The following is a 20,897-nucleotide window of genomic DNA, read 5'->3' as shown; positions in this document are numbered from 1 at the left end:
GCTACGATATGGCGCCAGAGCAGCGCGCGTCTTGTGTGTACATATGGAAACAAGGCGCTGCATGAGCGGGAGGTCTGTCTGCGGCGACTTCTGTGGATCGCATCGACGCGTCACGCACGCGCTGCCTCTCGCGATCTCCCGATTAGCGAGGCGCACGCGCCACACTTCGCTCTGTTTGGAACCTGCGAGAGACCGATTGTCCGCGCCAGCCAATATATCGCGAAATGAAAACACGTATAGAGAGATGCGCTCAAGTTTCGTATTAGGAAGTATGGTAACAGTCCGTCATGTTTTTTCTTTTCTTTTTTTCTTTTTTGTAGCGGCACACAACAATGCATCGTGCAACTTCTTTGGTTGGGTCAAGTTTGTAAGCGCGTCCTCCGCTACAGCTTTTCTTGCGATGACTAAAAACAGTACTGGCGCGATTACCATAAAACCAAGACTACACGCACGCTTGCCGTCGCGCGCAAGCTCGAGTCTATGCGCCTTGCACCTGCCGCGCCTCGTGATTAATGGCGGTTTGCATCTACGATAGACGCGCGCCAGCACGCGCCCTCTGTTGGTGTGGTTGCTATAGACGTCTTGGATAACATAGCCTCGATAGAGCTATCGATACCGCTTCAAAATGCATAATCTAAGCTTGGGTACTATCCGTCGGTCCTGCTGGCACAAAACAAAGCTACTCCGTTCCACGTAGCGTGGCCAGACGAGCACACGAGCGCGAGCTCGTACTTCAGCCATGTTGTGCCCATAGCAAACGTTTGGATGCACGCATGGCGGGGCTACTGGTGGCGACGCGAGCCAGTCCGAACGCCTATATCTGTCTGGAATAGATCGACGAGCTCACGCCGCGCTCTGACGCGTGTAAGCCGTCCCGCTTGGACGTGTGCACATGCGTATGCGCGCAGACGCGAGCCAACACACGCCCGCAAACCTAAGTGTGGTTTTTTCGTAAGCCGTTGGGTACCTTGGACTCGGCTGTTATTCGCACAGAAAACGGTCTTGTAGAGCCCTTCAACGACCGGATTCTGCGACTGCCTTTCATCGCCTCTTATGCTTCTTTCCTTTTTCTTTTTCCTCCTTCTGCCCCATTTTAGAGTAACGAATCAGGTGCAACGTGGTTAACTTCTCTGCCTTTCCTTTCTCTCTCTCTCTCTCTAAGGGATATCTGTAAGCTGCCTCTCATGGCATTCATTACGAGGAGTAAATGAAGGGCACGTCTTTTTCGCCGTCCTTGTTTCTGTCGATTCCCTAGCGACGTTTAGCTAGGGTAGCCGGACTAGCCGAGAGTCTAGTTAATCTTATACTATACTTCCCTCTCTTCTTATTTTTTTGTGGTTTCTGCTCTGTCTTAGCACATCGTCATTTGGTTTTTAAGGACCACGCAACTTTATCAACTCACACGCTAAATCTATCGCCGCCTTTCATGATTTCTATTTTGAGAAGCCATTTTCGTTGAGTTCCTCCGCCCTTAAAAACATTGAAACGGACATTAGAAGTTTCTATCCGCAACGTCGCTTTTCTTTGATATCCAGCGTCCAAAGCCGCCTGTAGAGTGGAGCATCTCTTCCACCTTTTGCACATAACCATGCTCGGGCGACTTTGTCTCCGCTGCTGGCTGGTTAAGCGTCGGTAACTTTGAATGCGCTGGCGGCACCGCAGACCTCGCAAAGCCTACGACGTCGCGTACCGGCGCAGGTGCCGAGATACGCGCTTTGCGTCCTTAATTATCCAAATGCAATTAGCCAATTAGCCAAGCCCGCATTCTATCTAGCGTCGTCACGTCTCTGCTTCTCCGTTCCTACACGCGTTCTCGGGCCACGTGGGGGCAGCAATAAAATCGGCGCTCGTAAAAGCGCCTCGGAAGGGACCTCCCTACGTACCGGTAGCCGTAACGGCCGCGGCTCGGCTGTCTCCGAACCGGGGCACGAGAAATAAAGTTAGCGTCAGGCTGCGGCTCCCGGACGTGATTTGCAATGCTGCTGCGGCGTGTTTGTCGGCGGTTCTTACGGCGGGGGCACGACATTGGAGGTGGCGTGAGGGGGCGAAGGCGCGCGACCCCTGCGTTCGGAGGGCTCGTCGTAGCGCCTGGAGCGCGACACCCGCGAAGACGCTGACGCAGCGAAAGTTAGGCTTTTCCGCACGCTTTTGCCGTTGCGCAGTAAAACGCGCTTCGGGGCGCTAGCGCGCGCTGTATCGGGCGAAAACAACGTTAGGAGGTTTTAGAACCCACTTAGAAGCTTGGTCGTTCTGAGAACGCGCGCGCCCGTGTTTTGGGAGCAGAAAACGGCTTCTTATCCATCTTTGTTTTCTCTTTCTCTTTCTTTTTCTTTTCTTAAAAGTTAGATGCGTAACCTTTTTCGGAGTTTTACGGTCGTCTTCCACGTGCCCTTCCGGAAAATTATTTTTCTTCTTAGGCGATATCGCCCTCTCTGAAGCGCTAATTGCTTGACGTGCACACCTTTGTTTTACGTTCCGTACAACAGCCTGCCCCGCCTTTGTGCTCCCAGGGATTGCGCTTAAGTCCTTCGAAATCTCACATTGGCGTCTTCCGTATGTGTGAACGCGCGTGCAGGACTTGCCGGTTTACTGCTGTCCGCTTGATTAGGAATGCTAATTACCCGCTTTCTTTTCGAAGTAGACAGTAATGCTTTGGGTCGTAGCATACTGCGATACCTACCGTGATTTTGGACTATCTCAGTGACCCGTTCTCTTGAAGACTTCGTAACTTATTGAAATTGCTGTTGTTTCCCGTAATGTTGAGTGGCCGGCGTCTGAACCAGTATATCGCTATTAATATATCATTTACATTTATTGTTTGATAACCGTGTATTGGGTTCCTGCATAGTGTACTGTCCCTGTTATGAGTTACCTGCGAAATAAACCGTGTATTCTGTCGTTTTCCTGAGTTGTTGAGTCATTTTATTTATTTTTCTCTTTTTTTTTTTGTGTGTGTGTGAAGTTAGCGGGCCGCCTGGGTAAACCGCAATTCACCAATTTTGTGCCATATATTTAGGCTCCTTCCTTTTCAGGCTTGATGTATTTGTTTGTTTGTTTGTATTCGGAGAGAAAACTTGAGTAATTTTTACAGAGAAAAGCCGGGAAAAAAATCTTATTTTTTTCTTTTTCTTTTCTAGCAGACGGAAGTTCGGGATTATCTTGCTAACTTTCACAAACTAATAACACAGGCAAGAATCACCCTTCTTGTTTCATAATTAATTGCCTTTGTTTCGTTTAATTGTTTCATTTAGGCAAGCGAAATCACTCAGGCAAACTATGGCTAGCAGGCAATGTTTACAATTTACAGTGAGCATATAAACAAAAGCATCAAATAGAAACGTGGAAAGAAAGGAATCCGTATTGGTTTCCTTTGGAGCTTCGTGCTACACTCGCATGGACGGCAATTTTCTCTTTCGGGAGCCTTCCTCTACCTGGGGGGAGAATGCAGAACTGATTTGCCATATTCAGTGTCGCTGTGATTCGAGTTTTCGATTAATTCGCCCTCGCGCCGCGATCTGCTAGCCTCCTGGTTATATCGGATGGTAGAGCGACCGCCCCGGAAGGACGTTGGTCCTGGGTGTGAATCCCGGACCAGGACGAACTTTATTGCGAAAGCATTATATCTCCCATTACGCGAAAATGTGGCGTTGTCGTCGGCGGCGTGACCGAATGTTGATACCAAAAGTGGCCGATGGCAAAGAGTAAAACCACAAGGGAGGTTCTTGTAAACAGAGAAAATTAATGGCTTTCGAAAGAAAATTTGGTAAATTACGGTCTGGGTGGGAATCGAACCCGGGCCTCCGTGGAGAGCACGCTTCCCCGGCACCACGGCGGCTCCGCGGTTCTGATTGACTAAATGTTTGCCTAGTGCGTGCGCCACTGTGCACGTCACGTCGCAGCCATGTGACTGACTAAAGGTGTGGCCTAGTATGTGCGTCATTGAGCACGTGACGGCACAGCCAATGGGGAGGAGGTGGCGCCACGTCATGGAGTGTGTATAACACGAATGCGTTCATGGCGTTCCGAGATCTTCAAACGGTGCAGTGGTTTCGCATTCCCCAACATACGCAATCGGGAAGTGTCTCTGCCGAGTTTTTTCCAGAGAAACCCGTATGCGTTTCCTTTATAGTTCCGTGCTATATTTGGGTAGGTGACAAGAAAATAATGCATACGGGCATGCTCAGCAAGAGGTGTGATGTTTTTCCTTATCTCACATGCCCTTGTTGACGTACATTATCATGTGCAGTTTCAGCATTTGTGTGTCCGTGCTAGACCTGTCGGGCCTTTCCTCTTCGTCTGTTGTCGTCCTATTGAACTGCTTCGCGCCACCGTCCCTTGCTATAATGTTAATGCATTACCAACTAGCCGATGTACCACCATTCTTTGAATCTACCTTATTTGAGAAAAGGCCGTATCAATGCCACTGCCACCGTTCCCAATGCAGAGTAACTTCGGCGCTGCTTTCGCTTTCTTGTGCATAACCGCAGTTTACATGTGTGCGTCGCGCGGAAGGTGCGATGCGATGTGCGATTGTCATACGCAGCTACTAAAAGGGCAAGAAGGTTTCGTTTACTCAAGGCTGGCAGGCGCTAAATGTACACATATTATCGTACACATATTAAACGTACACATATTATCGCTGTTTTGTGTGTGTGTTGAGTGAGAAGGAAGCATATATAATATACATGGATTAATAATAATAATAATAATAATTTGATATATATTGACCACTTGCTCACACAACACGGGTACTCTTCATTGGTTTTGTAACGCCACCCCCATTGATTTTTAGCTTTCACGAAAGAACGAAACATTGGGGAGAAACTTGGTTTAGCCAGATTTTCATAGAGCTCGTTCGGTGCGCAAATATCGACAATTATCGGATTTTACACGAAAGCAAAGTATCCTTCTTAAGACATTTTCCCTTACTCTAGGTTGGTGCGTGCTTTCCTTTGGTCCTTTTAAGTCGCCCGCCAGAAACTTAATCATCTGAAACGCTGGAACTCTTTCGTTCGATCGCTCTCGTTGGGTGTGACGTTTAAATCGCTCCGATTGCTGGTTCGGCGGCCCATTCTGTCTGTCGCCTTCGCAGTTTAGTTCAAGCGCCTTTCCGCAGTTTCCTAAGCGCGTGCCAGCTCAACGCCGTGCGCGGCGGCGGTATTCCGTGCCGAGCGGAGCACGAGCGAGCTTCGATCTTCGGCCCCGAGCGGCAGGGAAGGAAAAGCAGGCTGGCGCGAGTTTCGTAACGGGCCGAGTTTCGCCACACGACCGGCCCTCTTTTTTCGGTGCCCCGTAATCGGCGTGCTAGCTGCTCGTATACAGAGCCCGCATCGTGTTCGTGATAGCTTACGCGGCTCTCGAGATCGGTGGCAACTGCGGGACCAGTGAAGTAGCGCCAGGGGGGCAATCGGTTGCTCAAGTGGCCGCGGCCCGTGCGGGCGTCGCTCGCGTCGCTAATGAGGTAATAATGCAATAGCCCGGGAGCGTTGATGTGCCGCGCCTAGCTGTGCTCGCTGAGCTGACTGGGCGGAGTGGTCTCTCCTCCCCCTCCCCCCTATCTCTAAGTCTAGCGCTGCCCGTTGTCCACAGGCACGAGCCGGCACATTGGCTGCTCTCTCGCAAAGTACCTTTCAGCAGAAGTAGAGTTTCGCAGCCGCGATCTCTGTTCTTTTTGTCGTATCAGCCGTGAACACGCGCTCGTACAAAATGCTTCTTCTAGCGTAGTCAGGGTTCCTCGGTGGCAGCGCTGTCTCCTGCCACAGAAACGTGGTATCGAGGCGCCCCATGCGTATGTGACTCGGCGCGTTCGTTTTGGGCTCCTTACTTGTCATTTCTTCGTTCACTACAAGTCGCCATTCTTGGGCTTTCTTGAGTTTGCAGCTGAAATGATCTGCTTGTTCTCTCGTTTTTTTTTATTTTAACTTCTCGTTTTCGTTATATGGTGAGAAAAGGCCGGCTGCTTTTCTTTTTTTTCCCTGAATGCGGCAATAATAGCGATACGCTAGCTTCAGATGTAGAACATTCAGGTGTACCCAGCTACATGCTCGGTAACGCTAAGCTACAACAATAGGTTTGCTAGAACTCGCTGTTGTTTAGCTAGGGGCCGTTTAAGGGAAGATGATACTGGAAATAACTATATTATTTGTACTAGAGGTCTGAAAATTGCGCCAATCGGACAATTCTTAAAGCAGATTTCGAATAGGGCATTAGTTTTTTGTCTAGCTGCTACATTTCTGGAGTTATGTTATACACAATGCCAAAATATAATGATCTTTGCGCGCACTTTCGTACGTATTAAATTTTCACAAGAAAGCATCGTCCTGTAGGTTATTTAGCTCTTTGTAGACTGCAAAGTGCCGATGTCTATCTAACCAGCATGTATAATTAGTGGTACTATGCAAAAAAAATATTAATACATTTCACGATATCCACGATATCCACGATAATAACTTTGTGATCTTGAATTGTAGCGCGAAGTGACACAAACAGAGACTAGAAGCATACAGGACGAGCGCTAACTCTCAACTTCTTCTAGTCTCTGTTTGTGTCACTTCGCGCTACAATTGAAGACCACGTTACCGTACCAACTCGCCCCACTTTCTATCCTGTTAAATAACTTTCTGCACCTATAAGTGTCCTATGCTAACGAAATTTGGCACACATACCATTCAACATATGCATAATGCTGATGTCTACTCGGAATTGCAATATATAGGTTATATATATCGTGGGATTGTGAAAAAAAAGATGAATTAGAGTGTCCTAATTCTTTTTGCATAGTTACAGTAATTGTACATTCTTTTCGGATGGATATCGGTACTTTGCGGTCTACAGCAAGCTAAATAAGCTATAGCACTATGCTTTTCGTAAAACTTTTATACACAAGGATGCGCCTGTAAAGATAACTATACTTTGAAGTTGTGTACGACGTAGCTAAGGAATAGCTGCTACACAAAAACTAATGACATATTCGAAGTCTACATAAAGCATTCTATGAATGACAGCATTTTCAAATATCTAGTACAAATTAAAAAAAAAAATGTTTCGAGTAGCACCTTTCCTTTAAAAAATGTTTGCGGTTGTTGTTGGTTTCCTTTTGTGTTTTTTTTTTTTTTCGTCGAGTCGCGAGTGCGTGTAGCGAACCCGCAAAAAGCGTATCGCCCGATCGCATCCTCTGATCCTTGCAAGCTGCAAACTTCGTCAGAGGCCGGAGGAGCGTCGAGCCTTGTGCACGAGTTCTCAGGAGTTGTCCACGTTGCACTGGAGTTCACTCAAAGGTTTCCTAGAGTACCGTAGCAGTCGGAGGACAGGTAACTGCCCTCCGCAGCCAATGATTTGAAGGTACGAAATAATCAGTGGAGTCGGGAGATTTTCTTGTTGTTGTACAGGACCGGCGGTTCAACGTTCTGGCGATTAAGCTATCCCTGCTGCACCCACGATCCATAACTTAATAACTCAAAAAAAAAAAACCGGCCTCCATTCTTTTTGGCTCCGCAGAGAAGAAAGGAAGGACGGGAGGCCACGCGCAGAAAAAATAAGACGAAAGCAAACTGCACCGTGTGCGTGGCGAGCGATACGTTCGGGACGAAAGCTACGCGAGGGAGGGAAGGAGGCACACACGCACGCTCGCGGCCCACGTGACCTATCGCATCTCCGAGGTTCGCGCTCCGCAACGCATACCGCGAGAAGAGGGAAGCAAGGTTCGCCAGAGGAGGGGGGAGGAGAGCCTGCCGGGAAGCTGTGACTGAGAAGGAAAGAAGCGGAGGGGGTTGCGCACCCGGCGCCCGGTTTGTTGCGATCTCGGCCGTGGCGCTGGAAGGAGCGCGCTCCTCGTTTTTTCCCCCCGCCCGCGGTCCCACAGCAGCGGCTGCCGTTGGGGGAACTCGCTTCTCGGTCGGCTTGGTCCCGGCGTCGGCACCGCGTGCAGGCTCTCGTGGTCCCCGTCGCTCGAGCCCACAGAGTCTCTCCGGACACGCGCTCTCTCTCTCTCTGGCCCGGCTCCCCGTGTGTCCCGGCTTTACCAGCTGATCGCCGCCTTCCTGCACCCTAAACCCGAATCCTCACCGTCGTCACAAAGGGAGGGAAAGGCACGAGGAAGCGGCATGCGTTTCTTCGCCCGCATTCGCCTCAGGCTGTTGCTGAAGGTGAGCAGAGACTTCTCGTTCGTGTCCCGAGTGCTCCCGCTTCGCGACGCGGGAGACTGCGCGTCGGTCAGCCCTTTCGGACACAGACCCGGGCTTTTTTAACGAGCCCTGCGTGCCTCTCGATTTTTTGGCGAGCTCGTTAGTGCGCGCGTGGCGGGAACTCGTGCTATCTCGCTCGCGTCGCTTCGCGCGTCGTATTTCGGCACGAGGCCGAACGTTCGCGCCGGTCGTGTCCTGATTCAATGGGCCACGCGCGTTTCCCCACGAGGAGCGACGAAACTTCAAGAAGGCAACCAGAGAGAAGGCTTTGAAATCGTTTACCTTTTCTGAGACGCTTTGCTTGCGCCGGAAAGTACAAACGTGCTTGATCTTAAATCACACTTTGTATCGGGGGCGCAGTGTAGATTATCGAGACATGGAGTGAACGATATAGTATCTCTTCACGAATAACGTTGGACTCTGTTACGGATTAAGAACCCGCGGAGACGTCAAAAGGGTGCAGGAGCCCACCATCACGACGTTGGTCTCGTTAAACAGATTACTCATAAGACCCTCAGCGGTGGCAAATCTAAATACTGCTACGCGTTTGGTTTTCTTCTTTAATGTTTACGGTGCAAGAATGATTGTAGACGTACCCTGATGAAGACGTCCCTGTTTCCTGTCTTGTTTTTCGCTCTATGGCGTTATCCGTTAAGCCGTGTAGTGAAGGCGCTATTGATAAGTAATGTCGGCAAGGGTGCCTCGAAACTTTAGCTCCCAGTGTGGAGCCAGCGTGATTGGATAGATAGGCGTCCAAGGAATAGAGGAAGAGTGATAACTGCGTGTTTAACTAAGACATTTAAGCACATTATGAAATGACCTTTCATTTTTTGGTCGCGGAGAAACGTATAACATTACGTTAAAAAATAATTATCATAACGAGTGATAAAATCTGTGTGTAATATGTGTTAGTTTCTGTCAAGTTCCTGGCGCGACGTTCCTCGCCCTCACATAAGCAGATGAACGAGCGAACGAGTTCGCTGCCAAATGCGTGTCCACTCCCGAAAAATGGGAGCAACTGCCGCCGCGTAAACAATTGTAAGGAAACTCCTTTTCGGACGTGTGGCCACTGAACTCGTCAGCATACGAAAATTAGAGGAGGCTCGGTGCTTTTGTAAAGAATCAGAGGCCCAGTGCCTTCGTTGCAGCGTCGTGCTCTCAAGGGGACGCTAGAGCGAAAGAGAGTTTGAGCAGTTTCTTAGTAAGTTGCCCTTCTGGAGTACCACAACGCCGCTCCTATACCGTCTTAAGAAGCTTCGTAAGCCAGAAACTACGCACGAATAGAAATTCCCGCATTATCTCGCCGTATCGTCACGGATTTTGACAATATGTGCACGGGCCTGGTAAATTTTTTTTTTGTCAATACAGCGGAACTACATAAATGTTCTAGAATTTTTACTGAGCCACAACGGGCCAATCGCGGAAATGCAGTTCGTAATCTGTGTCGCCATGCGTACGTACTGTAGCTGGAGCTTCGAAGCAAAATTTTAAAAAATGAAACTTTGACCTTTATTTTCTCTTCTAATACTTCTAATAATCCGCATATACTACAGCGAAATTAACGAAATAGTATTTTGAAAGAGTGTACTTTATCAGTCCGAACTTAGTGTTATTCTTTAACGTTATTGAAATGTCAGTGTACGCAGTGTGGTATCCTGTTGTAGAACGGTGTCAGTAGCGACTACAACAGAGTCGACAATATAGGCACAAAATTTCTCTAGTGTGCCTTGCAATTAAAGAAAGAACTGTATTGCTTACCTTAATCAGAGGCTATGGAGCCCAAAAAAGAAAAGAACGCAATAGCGAAAGACAGGCGGTGACAGTGCCTTGATGTTACTGTACCTGCTCACAGTGAAACTATCGATATTTGGTACCATATCATTAGGCCTTTTCAGTTTCGCCAAAAGGATTATATTTTGTTCCAAAGGATTCAACACCTCATTTCCTTCTAACGGGCCAATTAAAAAAGGCTCTATCTTGCAAGTGTTCAGAACACCTGCACAATAATGCTGTACATAGCGGAAATAGTTCGATTTAGATGACGTCATAATGGCGTGTGGTGACCATAATGACCTTAGCACCGAATTAAAAAAAAATAGATATTGTGATTTTACGTGACAGAACCACGATCTGATTATGAGGCACGCCGTAGTGGGGGACTCCGGAATAATTTAACCACCTGGAGTTCCTTAACGTGCACCTAAGTCTAAGTACACGGGTGTTTTCGCATTTCGCCCCCGTCGAAGTGCGGCCGCCGTGGCCAGGATTCGATCCCGCTACCGCGTACTTAGTAGCCCAGCACCATAGCCAGTAAGCAACCACGGCGATTGGCACCAAATTCAAACGGAAAGCTTGAGCCTTTATTTTATTTATTCATTTTTTGTTTATTATTTTTTGTCCGCCGGTAGTCAACCCCTTGCCGGTGTAATTTGATAGGAATACTCGACCGACTTATTTTGTGTTGCCTTGTATTGCCCTTTTGACGTTTAAATAATGTGCCTCTTAGATTGCAGAGGGTTTAGTTGCAGTAAGTGAACGGCTGTTTGTCGGTTTCGTAATTTACATACGTGTATGTGTGTCTGTGTTATTTGGGTTCCCTGTCACCACCAAACTAACTGCTGCCGATGTCCTCTTTGTTGGCCGTGTAAGATTTGTCGGACGATCCCACCGCTGGCATACAGTTGTAGGAGTTGTCGGACGATCTCGCCGCTGCCACCATTTGTAAGGGTTGAAGGTCGTAGAGAGGAACTTGGGAGGAACTAGGTGAACAGGGTTTATTTACAGTATTTACATTTTAAACAAGCGATACATTTACACAGTCTAGCGTGACTCCCAAATGGAGCCCGCAAAACGAAGCATACAGCATACGAGCACACAGCTCACGAGTACGAACACGAGAACAGAGCTCGACGATGAGCACCCGGACGAGCTGACCAGGCACCGTAGGCGAGCTGACCAGGCACCGTAGGCGAGCCGCCTTTCAGCGGGAGGGCACACACACCCATACGCACTTTGGCTTCCCCGAACTCGAGTTGAGCGCGTCCCCGTAGCCAGTTGGTCACGCCTGACCCCAGCGGGCGCCTCTAAATTCCAGAGCTGGCTTTCTCCTGTAGTCACCGATTCTCCGAACGAGGCGCATGGTGGATTAAGGAAGTTCATGGTCAGTTAGCTCTGTCGTCCTCGCTGGTTCTCTGAAGGGCGCCACCACCGCGGATCGATCGGAGCACGTGCAGCGGGCTGAAATAGCTTTGCATAGCAGTACCCCTGCAGGCCGATCCTAACAGCCGGCATATACGTAAAAGTAGCCCTGACGTTTCATATGGTGCACGACAAGAAAAGCGTGTCGTCGAAAGACTTCACGTCGTTGTTTTGTTATAACCGCTCTTTTGCCCCCGGCTCCCATTTATTTTACCTCGGGTCTGCGCATAAACCATGAGGCTAACGTCGCGGCCCGATATTCCGGACTATCAATGTTTATTCCCGGTCATAAAGGCCGACCGCACAGCGCATTAAGTTTGGTATACGCGGCTTGCCCTTGCAGGAGATTGTTTCGCGGATATGACCCGTGGTGCCTGCAAAAACGTTACCAGTGGTGCAATCGCGTGTTATTAAAGCGAGACACGGATGATGCGCTATTAAAATGCTAGTGCACATACACTGAGAAATTGCTTTTATCCGTATATCTGTGTAGCCGTGTATCGCTTTCAGGTAAGGAGATGCAACGTTTAAACCGATGGTTTCCGAGCCTCCTCTATCCCGGTTTCTTATTTCTTTTTCCTTCCTTTCTTCTTTCTTTTTTTTTTTCTTCACAGTTTGTTTAGTGAGTGATTATTGCGTTTGGGTGGGTTGCTATTAATTGTCCTGTCTTTCGTAACGTTGTTCTTCATGACTCTGCATTAGGAAACGTGTATCGAGCATTTGCAACGATTCTCTGCTTGTCTAATGAATATATCGCGTGTTACTTTACTATATCGAGTCTCGCGTGGCTGAGCTGCCCTTTGTAACGGCTAATTTTGTCGCCAGCGCTGTGGCAAGCACGACGTCGTTAACAGACGCCGTGTTCGGAAGTTACGTGATGTACGCCAATTACTACGCCCTCGGCATGGAATGGCACTAACATCTCTCACTCACCGCGGTGGGGTTCGTGCAGTTTTGTTTGCGAGATCTTTGCGGTACCCTTTCGGTCCTGACATTCGGTTGAACTTCTGTTCGGAGGCGCATATGTCCACAGGGTGAAGTTGATTGTCCAACTGTCCGCACAGCGTTCATTTTGGAGGTGGGAATATCTATATTTATAGGAACACGTCGCTATGCATGCGGGGCGCCGTTCGGCACTTTCTGTCGGTTCCCCCCTTTGTTCCGGTTAAATAGTCTGACGCTTATTGGACGGCCCTATAGGGGGCGTGTTCTGCTAATATAATTTGATGTGTTCCAGAGTTCGTTCTGTAACTGTCCCATGGCCATCGCCCGCTCGTTTTGTCGAAATAGATTTCTCGTCTTGACAAGTTGATGAACCTCGTAAATGCTGGCACTAACGAAATTGGCGCTTTTATGAATGTTCGCCGTCCGATTGTCACTGTCGGCTTCCCGACTCTTGCACCCTCTCAGTTTGTTTTCGTTAAAGGTCGAAAGGCGCAGTGTTTCAAAGTGTTTGGTCATTAGAATCGTTTCCTTTCTTTAACAAAGCTTGATTTCAGTGGTTTTCTTTTTCTCGTTCTACTTGAGAAGTTAATGGAAGCGAGTGGTTGTCTCGATTTTTCTCATTGTTTGTCTCTTCAGCATCAGGCATGGTTTCAGATATTATTTCTTCATTATATTGGCGTTACACGGTCCGGGCCTGATAGGCTTGACTAATTCTCGTGGTGGTTTTATGTGTCGTTGTTTGTCGATTCAACAATCTGTGAGTTAGTGGGGAATGCCCAGAGCGAACGCTTGAGTCCTCGTGCTACAGATGGAAATGTGCCTTGGGATAAGCGCAGCTCTCGATCCAACTCGCGTGTCTGCAGCGCTGGGCTGTTGTAGCGTGCGCTTGAGTCATTTGTCGGAGGTCGCCGGGAAGTGAAAGTTTCCTTCTAAATTTGGTGTACCTGACTGACAAGTTACCGCTGGTCGCACTGTCCACTGTGTAACGAGTACGGACGCTGGAATAAGCGATCGGTCATGCGAGATCGACTACAAGAAATTATTTCGCTTGGCACTGTTGCGGCTCCAGGGGCTTGTGTAGTTCATGGCGTAGGAAGCAGTTGCAGCCGTCGAAGTCGTGTAAGTTAATCGCAGACCGATAAGAACAAGTAGCAGAAGCATCTGTCAACTGATGCTCAAAGTAAATTCTCTCCATCCAGGTGTCTGGACCCGTGCTCTAGACGAACATGCTGTACGTTCTTCAGCTTAAAACATTATTCCCCCTAATCGTACATCGCCAGTTGTATCATCCCAAGTGTTGTTCGCTGTGCATTTTTTCTTACGCGTTTAACAATATAAAGACTCGTTCGGTTCTCCTGAATGCTCTTATCTCTGAGTTGCGTTTCTCCGTGACGCTATTTTGTTCTGGGAAGCTCGGGCTTTGGTATCAGGTATAAGCTCACGGGCTGTCCGTGCCAAAATTGTTTGGATTGCGAGTCGCGAAGTGGGAAGGCCACCGACGTTCATTGACGCAATGTATCTACCAACCTTTCATATTCTTCCTTTTAGCGCCGTTTAGTTCTCTCGGCCACGCATTTTTCTCCGTCCCGTTGTTGTTCGGGCAGCTTCTCTCGGTGCGCGCGAGGTCCGCGCGGAAATTCGGGAGGTCCCGGCGGAAGCGGGGTCGCCTGGCGCTAGACCTTATCTGCACTGCGTTTGGCACATGCACTCGGTAGGGCGGCTGGCGTTATTTCACCCGGCAGATTCCACGGGACGCAGGAGAAAGGTCATTTCCAGCGCTCCCTCACGCCTTTATAGCGCCCGCGCGCCTGCATAGTGTCCGCGCCCCTGGTCCGGCCCCTCCACAACGTCCCCTCCACCCCCCCCCCTCCCCCCTCGTGCACTTTCCGATTTGGTCCTGGCGAGAACGCGTGTGATTCATGAGCCGAGTCCCCTAGGTCGGGTCGCGGCCAGTTCGTCTGGGGAATCATTTAGAATCGACGGCCCGGTTCGGCACGGTGGGCCCGGCGCTGCAGCCGACAGCGGCGCGCCAGTTTGGGACCGAGTTTACTCTGCGAAGGCGATAAACGACCGTCTGGCGGGTCGGCCGTGTCCGGTGTTTGCGAGGCGGCCGGTACAGGGGCGCGAGCGTTGCACACGGCCCCCGAGCGAGTGGCACAAGTCTTTTACTTAACACGATTGGCTGGGTCCGCCTTCGGCACGGATAGCTGCCACGAGCCGCTGCGGTTTGAGACAGCGCGAAGCAAATGCCTTGTCTTTCGAACTAAAGTTAACTTCGAAAGAAGTTTTTTTTTTTGTATTCGCTCATCTGGTTTTTTTTAGCCCGTATACAGGACGCCAGTTTGCTGAAGCCTCGTCCAGAAAACACAGCACCTCCCCCTTGCCTCCATTCCCCCCGAGAACCAGGTGCGAAATGTAGTGTGGGCGCCTGTCTTCAGCGATCGGCGAGCAAACCTCGACAGACATTGATTTTTGTTATCTATCTATAATAAACTGAGATCTTATGTCACCTTAGGGTACCCTGTCCCCTCCTTTCTTGATTTTTTTTCTCTTTCTCTTTTTTTTTTTTGTGTGGAGGAGGGGTGTGCGGCTGTATCTAAGCGTGGTTATATGTGACAAGTACACTCCGCGTCATGCACAGTTTCGTCAATCCTGTTGCTCCTGTGAGGTCACACGAAATGATTCCGTTCATGAGTAAAACCGCCGTCGTAGTTAAATCCCCGTATGTTACACTGCGTTTCACGCGGAGACTTCTGTGGTTTCATTTATGCATTTCCTTCTACGCATTCTAGCTCATTTCTCTTGCTGTGCCGTCTGTATCGGCGCGTTGTGCTGAACTGTTTTGTCGGGAGCGCTCTGTGAAACGCTCGCTTGGACTCGGTTCCCGGCGCAGGAAGAAATTCTTTTATTACAATGGAAAAGCTAGTGTAAGGTCAGACCGAAGCGACTGAATTTTGCCGCTCAATAGGCGCACATAATTTTAATAACTCGGTTGTGCTTTTAGATCATGCGCATGTGAGCCGTGTTTGGTACTCCTTATAGCAAGACGTTGAGGTTTTCCTTGTCTGTCAGATCAGGTTACATAACCCTTTCGGCTGGTGAACTACCCTTCGTCAGAGTACAGTAGAGTGTTGGAAACAGTAAACATATTTCCAAAGGAAATCATAAATCAAAATCAAGGAACAGAAATGCAAAGATATAACACACAAATGCAACACAAGGATATAATGTAGTACCTAAATGTTAGAAAATTAAAGATGGGTTTCAAACATTTGTAGTGACGTTTGTGATACTGCGTCATTGGTAAGATTATTCCAATCTGTAGTCGTTCTGAGGAAATAGAAATGCTTGTAAGAGTTAATCCTTGCGTTTAATGGTGTCACTGTAAAATCCTACCGTTGTCTTGCGTTATGTCCAGAAGAGTACGATGTAATGTTGGATGGTAATTAACATTAATGGCAGTGATTGTCCCTTTATAAATTAACCAAGCATGGCTATGGGTCAGGTGTCACAAGGTGTAGCGGGTGCAAGAAAGCACCCGAGACCGAGAGTGTTTACAGCAACCTCCGGATGTTGAAGACATGGCAGCAGTAGGGCTCATAAGCTCCATGAATGTATTGCTGCCAGTAATTAGCTTAAGCGCGCTAGAATTGCATAACGACCCTCGTTAGTTTAACCAGACCTAGGAGCACGTCTGGTTAACTCCTCTGCCTTCCCTTTCTTTTTTTTTTCCCTGTTTGTTTTAAATAAAATGATATTCACCGGTACTCCTATCTCGTTTCAAATCCTTCCCCCTTTCTGTAACAGCGCGTAGTGCGCGCTGAAAAATTTCGAGCTATGGCAACATTGTTCTTACGAGCTATCACTCCTCGTCTGCGTTGAAATCGCATTAACTGTGCTGTGAGCGTTCGTCTTGACTTCCTTATGTACTCCATTACTCTAAAGTTTGTCCGAGAGCTTTAAGAAAGCAGTCCATGCGCCTGCGAGCAATTCGCCTCCCTAGTCTCGCCTGCACAGCGTGACCACGGTAATAGTGTTCCTTTTATTAATTCTCTCTCTCTCTCTCTCTCTCTCTCTCTCTCTCTCTCTCTCTCTGTCTCTCTCTCTCATTGATGGCGGCACTGTTCTCGTTGTACTCGGCTATAGCACGTGCGATTTACGACTGTAAACAAAAAAACAGCAGCAAAAAATTTTGTGTGTGTTGGGAGGGAGGGGGGGGGGGGAGGGGAATCGGTGCGATACAAATTGAATATGAGTACGGGAGAGCGAGAGATGACGAGAGAAACAAAATTCGAGTGCCGCGAATGCAAATCCGTTTCATAATGCACGCAAGACGCGCAGAGACGGGCGCGCTTTGGTGGGAATTGCGCTGGCGCAAAGAGGAATAAGTAACGTGCGCAAACGTACGCGTGCGGCGCAGTAAGGCTCGTCTCGCATATTGCATTTTGAATGAACCGAAATTTGGAAAACAAAAGGAGGAAAGGGGATGGGAGGGCTTGTGCTGGTACAGTGAAGGTGCTTGCTTTATTTCTGTATTGTTCTTATTCGCGTTTTTTTTTTTTTTTTTAATAGGAGGAGGAAGAAACTTGCCTACGTTTTTTCGTCCGTTTGGGTGTCTCGAGTAGCAACGCCTCTTCCGTCTTCGTGTGTTGTGCGAGGATTGTGAACGCATTTTGTCATGGCGACAGACAAACGAGGCAAAAAAAAAAGGGGGGGGGGGGGGGCGTCGGGGGCCTTATTTTCTAACAATTCTTATCCTCCAGTTCCATACATATCGTATTATCTGTCGCGCCGTGTGGCCGATCCTGGCGATAGCGGAGCCGCGGATTTGGACTAGCGAACAACGAACGGTAAAAACAAGGGAAATGCAAGGAAGCGTTGCAAAATACGCCGTGTGCCTTTCGGTTGCAACATCTTGCTGTACCGGCGTTGTCGAAGCCCCTGCTCCTTTTAATCGAAGCCCCTGCTCCTTTTAAGTTACGCCACCTCTCTCTCTCTCTCTCTCTCTATATATATATATATATATATATATATATATATATATATATATATATATATATATATATATATATATATATATATATATATATATATATATATATATATATATACTAAACCGTACACACACACACACACACACACCCTCCCGTGAAGTTGCTCTTCTCGTCTTTCTATATGTATATATAGGATAGTTCAAAGTGAGGATCCGGGAGGAGGAAACAAGGACGCTGGGGGCGTTGTTTTGCTATAATTTGGTGTTCCGTTTAATGTGCCTTGCTCAGCTCCTTTTTTTGCACCTTTGCTGCTGTTGTATGCGACGCAATTTGCGTGTGCGGCTAAAGGCGTTACTTTAAGGCATTTGCACGAGATACTTCGAGGTCCAATTTGTAAACTACTGGCGCATCAGGGGCGGAGTGGGGTGCAGGGGACGCGAGTACGTTCTTCTTCATACATTTGAAGTTGCGCATGCGTTGACTTCCCTTATTTTTACGCTAACGTGAAAGTGGGGTGGACCACTTATACTCCAGGGTGTCTACCAACCGGGAAAACCGGGAATTCTCAGGGATATTGAGTAGTCTGGAAAAACTCAGGGAAAAACTCCGAGAATTTGTGCCTCTATCAGGGAAAATTAGCTGTAACTTTATCGAAAGGGCCGAAAGTCGCAGTAATGCTGGCTCGAGTAACAGACAGGAATCGTAATAAATCGTCTTTGACGCCCCGTCGTTGGCTGGAGGAGTTGCCAGTGCACAGTCAACGACCGACTTTCCGGATTCCCGATAATTTGGGCGGCTTCGCGGCACCACCACGTAACCCATAGAGTTAATGCATCAGAACGTCTGAAATTTCGGACGCAAGAACTCTTCGCCGTCCGATTTTGCTGACGTTTTGCCGTGACCACAGGTCCGAAATGGCATTAATCAAAGCCACCACCGCTGCCATTTTGATTGCCTCGTCGTCTCGAACAGGCGCTCTCGCGCGCAGATCCGCTAACAGCTGTAACTGCGGCAACGCTAGGCCTAGCTGCTTCGACGTTCGCTATGAAGCTTCTTGCCGTTGGGTGCCGTGTTCTTTATTGAAAGAATTCGCTGCTGTCAGCAATTGCACGAACTCCGCCATCGTGCTTCTTGCGATTGGCTTAGAAGCTTGGAAAGCACGGTGCGTTGCATAATGCCGGTTCTCAAAAGTCAGCTTCGCCTCTGTAGAGAAATGTTACTTGGTGAAGCATACAGAAAAGTATTGCAGAGAAGCGTAACAAGCGTGGGAAGGGGCTATTGCCACGGGACATAGTATGTATTCCTTAATTATACACGCGTGCATCCTGTATTTCCTGTCTCAGTACGAGCACCGATATGCCTAATACGTGTACCGACAGCCCTTCAGAGCGTTCTCGAATGTGCCTGTGGCGGTTTGAGATTTTTCGGACGTTCTCGCAGCCCCTAGGGAGTTCAAAAAACCGGACGTGGACTGTGCAACTGACCAAGAAGATGTTCAAATGGTCCGTGGGGTGAACGAGTGGCGGGAGGAGGACAAAAACAGAAAGAACCTACGCCATGAGGAATGAACGGGAAAGGAAGCGTGCTGCCGCTGTTTTGAAGGAGCTTGAGCTCAAAAAACAAAGGGCTGGCTGATGCCGAGATGGAGGTGTCCCTCATCCATGCCAAAATAAACTTTTTAAAGCAGTGAAACTCAACACTGAGACGTCATGCGCGGGCTGAGAGTATGTCAGGATAGTTGAAGTTGACTTACGAGCTGTTGAGAGAGAATCTCAATTGTGACAAAGTTCGGGCCTCATACTACTGAGCTTGCTATCTGTTGATAGAAATAACTCATATTCGAAAATATTTGCTTCTGTATGCATCTCCATTTAATTCATATTTGAGAATGTCCGACTCGATTTGCAATTTTTTTCGAAGACATTTGATTTGTTGTGCATTTTACTAATCCCTCCTTTCTATTCTCTTTTTGAATAACATAAACACTACTCCTTAGTATTCGAATTGGATTAAGTAGCTTTATTTTATTTTTTTCGTATGCTTACTAGAGAGTGACAGCTTTGGGCGATATGGTTTCAGCCCATCTTGACATAAATTATAGTGCTGGATCACTCAGGGAATTTTGCAAAGGCACTCAGGGAAAACCTGGAACACTCAGGGAATTTGGAAATGTCAACTTGGTAGACACCCTGGAGTCGCTTCTATTAGCATCTTGACTTTTTTTTTTTAATGCGGAAGCATTATATGCCCCATGAAGCGGCAAATCCGGCAAGCGTCTAACGTTAACATCCGATGGTACCAAAACCCACGTGACCAAGTGATGACGTCACGTTCCCGCTCCTGAACCTGCTGCGGCTCGCACTGCGAAATCCCACGGTGAATTGGTGTGAAGTAAAGTGAATTAAAGTTACAACAAGTTAGAGTAATTTGACCTAAGGTGGAAATAAGTGAATTACGGTGAAGTAAGGGAATGAAGGTGAATTAAAGTGAATTGAGATAGATTAAAGTGGATTTATGTTGATTGAGGTTGATACAAATTAGAGCAAGGTGGATTAAGGTAGAGTTGTGAAGGACACGCGACAATGTGTGACGTCACGTATCGTGAACGTAACCAATTAATTAACGAAGCCGTTATACTGTCGCATTCAAATCACGTAATGATACTTAAGTGATTGTCAATTTCTTTTTTTTTTTTTTTCATTACATTCCTTCAATACAAACATCGTCTCGCTTGATCTAAGCAATGTAATCGGGAGAGCGCTTTCACGTGGGCCTTCATGTCTAGGGTATGCGCAACACGTGTACTGGTGGCTGTTTGAGAGCGGACGCCGCAGTTGCACTGAAACGGTCGAATTTTATTGCAAAATCCCTACGTTGGTGCCGATGGTTTCTTGAGCCCGTGTAGCAGTGGAAGCCAGCAAATTTTAAGCACCTCCTCTTTCCTTTGAGCTTCTTCAGAAAACGGGCCATATTCAAGGAAAGAAAAAAGAAAAAAAACTTGCCCTAATTATTTGACATTAGTTTTCACTCATTCGCTCATTTTCAATTGCTGATTTGCATAAGTTCAGTTTTGTGCATGACATTACTAGTGTCGCTAATGGGAGCTGTATAATGGGGATATTTTTGGAGCGAAAAGGTGAGCAGTGCAGATACCCGTAGTGTCTCAGTTTACTACCAACCGTACGTCAAAAAAAAAAAAGAAAGAAAGACTTGATTTTGATATCGCTCTGGCTGTTTTTTAAACGTTGACACTGACCTACAGATTCACCTCGGCTCCATGTCGAAGGCGCCATGGTATGGTACTAAGCACCTCAAAACCTACAGCTTACGTAAATGCCTGCTTGGTTCTCTAAGTTTTATACATGCCCCCTTAAAGCTGGCTTTCCCACGGCGATAATCTTTATGGGGAGATGCCGGCTTCCATCGTCCCATTTGTCTGGGGTTTGAAGGTACCCTAAAGAGAGGGAAAAAAAACGATTTACTTTGTATCAGTAAATTACTCTTCCGTAATATGAAAAAAACACCAGTCTGTGACGTCATAAATTTTTACAGCGTCTCCTAGGGTCCATTTAATTCT

General features: G+C 47.8%; 1 protein-coding gene across 7 annotated transcripts in view; it reads left to right on the top strand.

Moving 5' to 3' along the window:
- Nucleotides 1-20,897, top strand: part of dlg1 (MAGUK family member discs large 1) — a 735,259-nt gene that overhangs the window by 523,821 nt on the left and 190,541 nt on the right. Inside the window, exon 1 of one of the 7 annotated variants that reach the window (XM_055076711.2) lies at nucleotides 7,065-8,144. The exons of the other annotated variants lie outside the window; for them this stretch is intronic. Within the exon in view, the coding sequence (XP_054932686.1) occupies nucleotides 8,103-8,144 (42 nt within the window). The 5' untranslated portion in view covers nucleotides 7,065-8,102. Of the gene's footprint in view, nucleotides 1-7,064; nucleotides 8,145-20,897 lie in introns of those variants that run through there. 7 annotated transcript variants of the gene reach the window in all.

This window comes from Dermacentor andersoni, chromosome 2 (assembly GCF_023375885.2).
Source record: "Dermacentor andersoni chromosome 2, qqDerAnde1_hic_scaffold, whole genome shotgun sequence".
NCBI classification, from domain to species: Eukaryota; Metazoa; Arthropoda; class Arachnida; order Ixodida; family Ixodidae; genus Dermacentor; species Dermacentor andersoni.
This window is presented reverse-complemented; position numbering and strand designations above follow the sequence as displayed.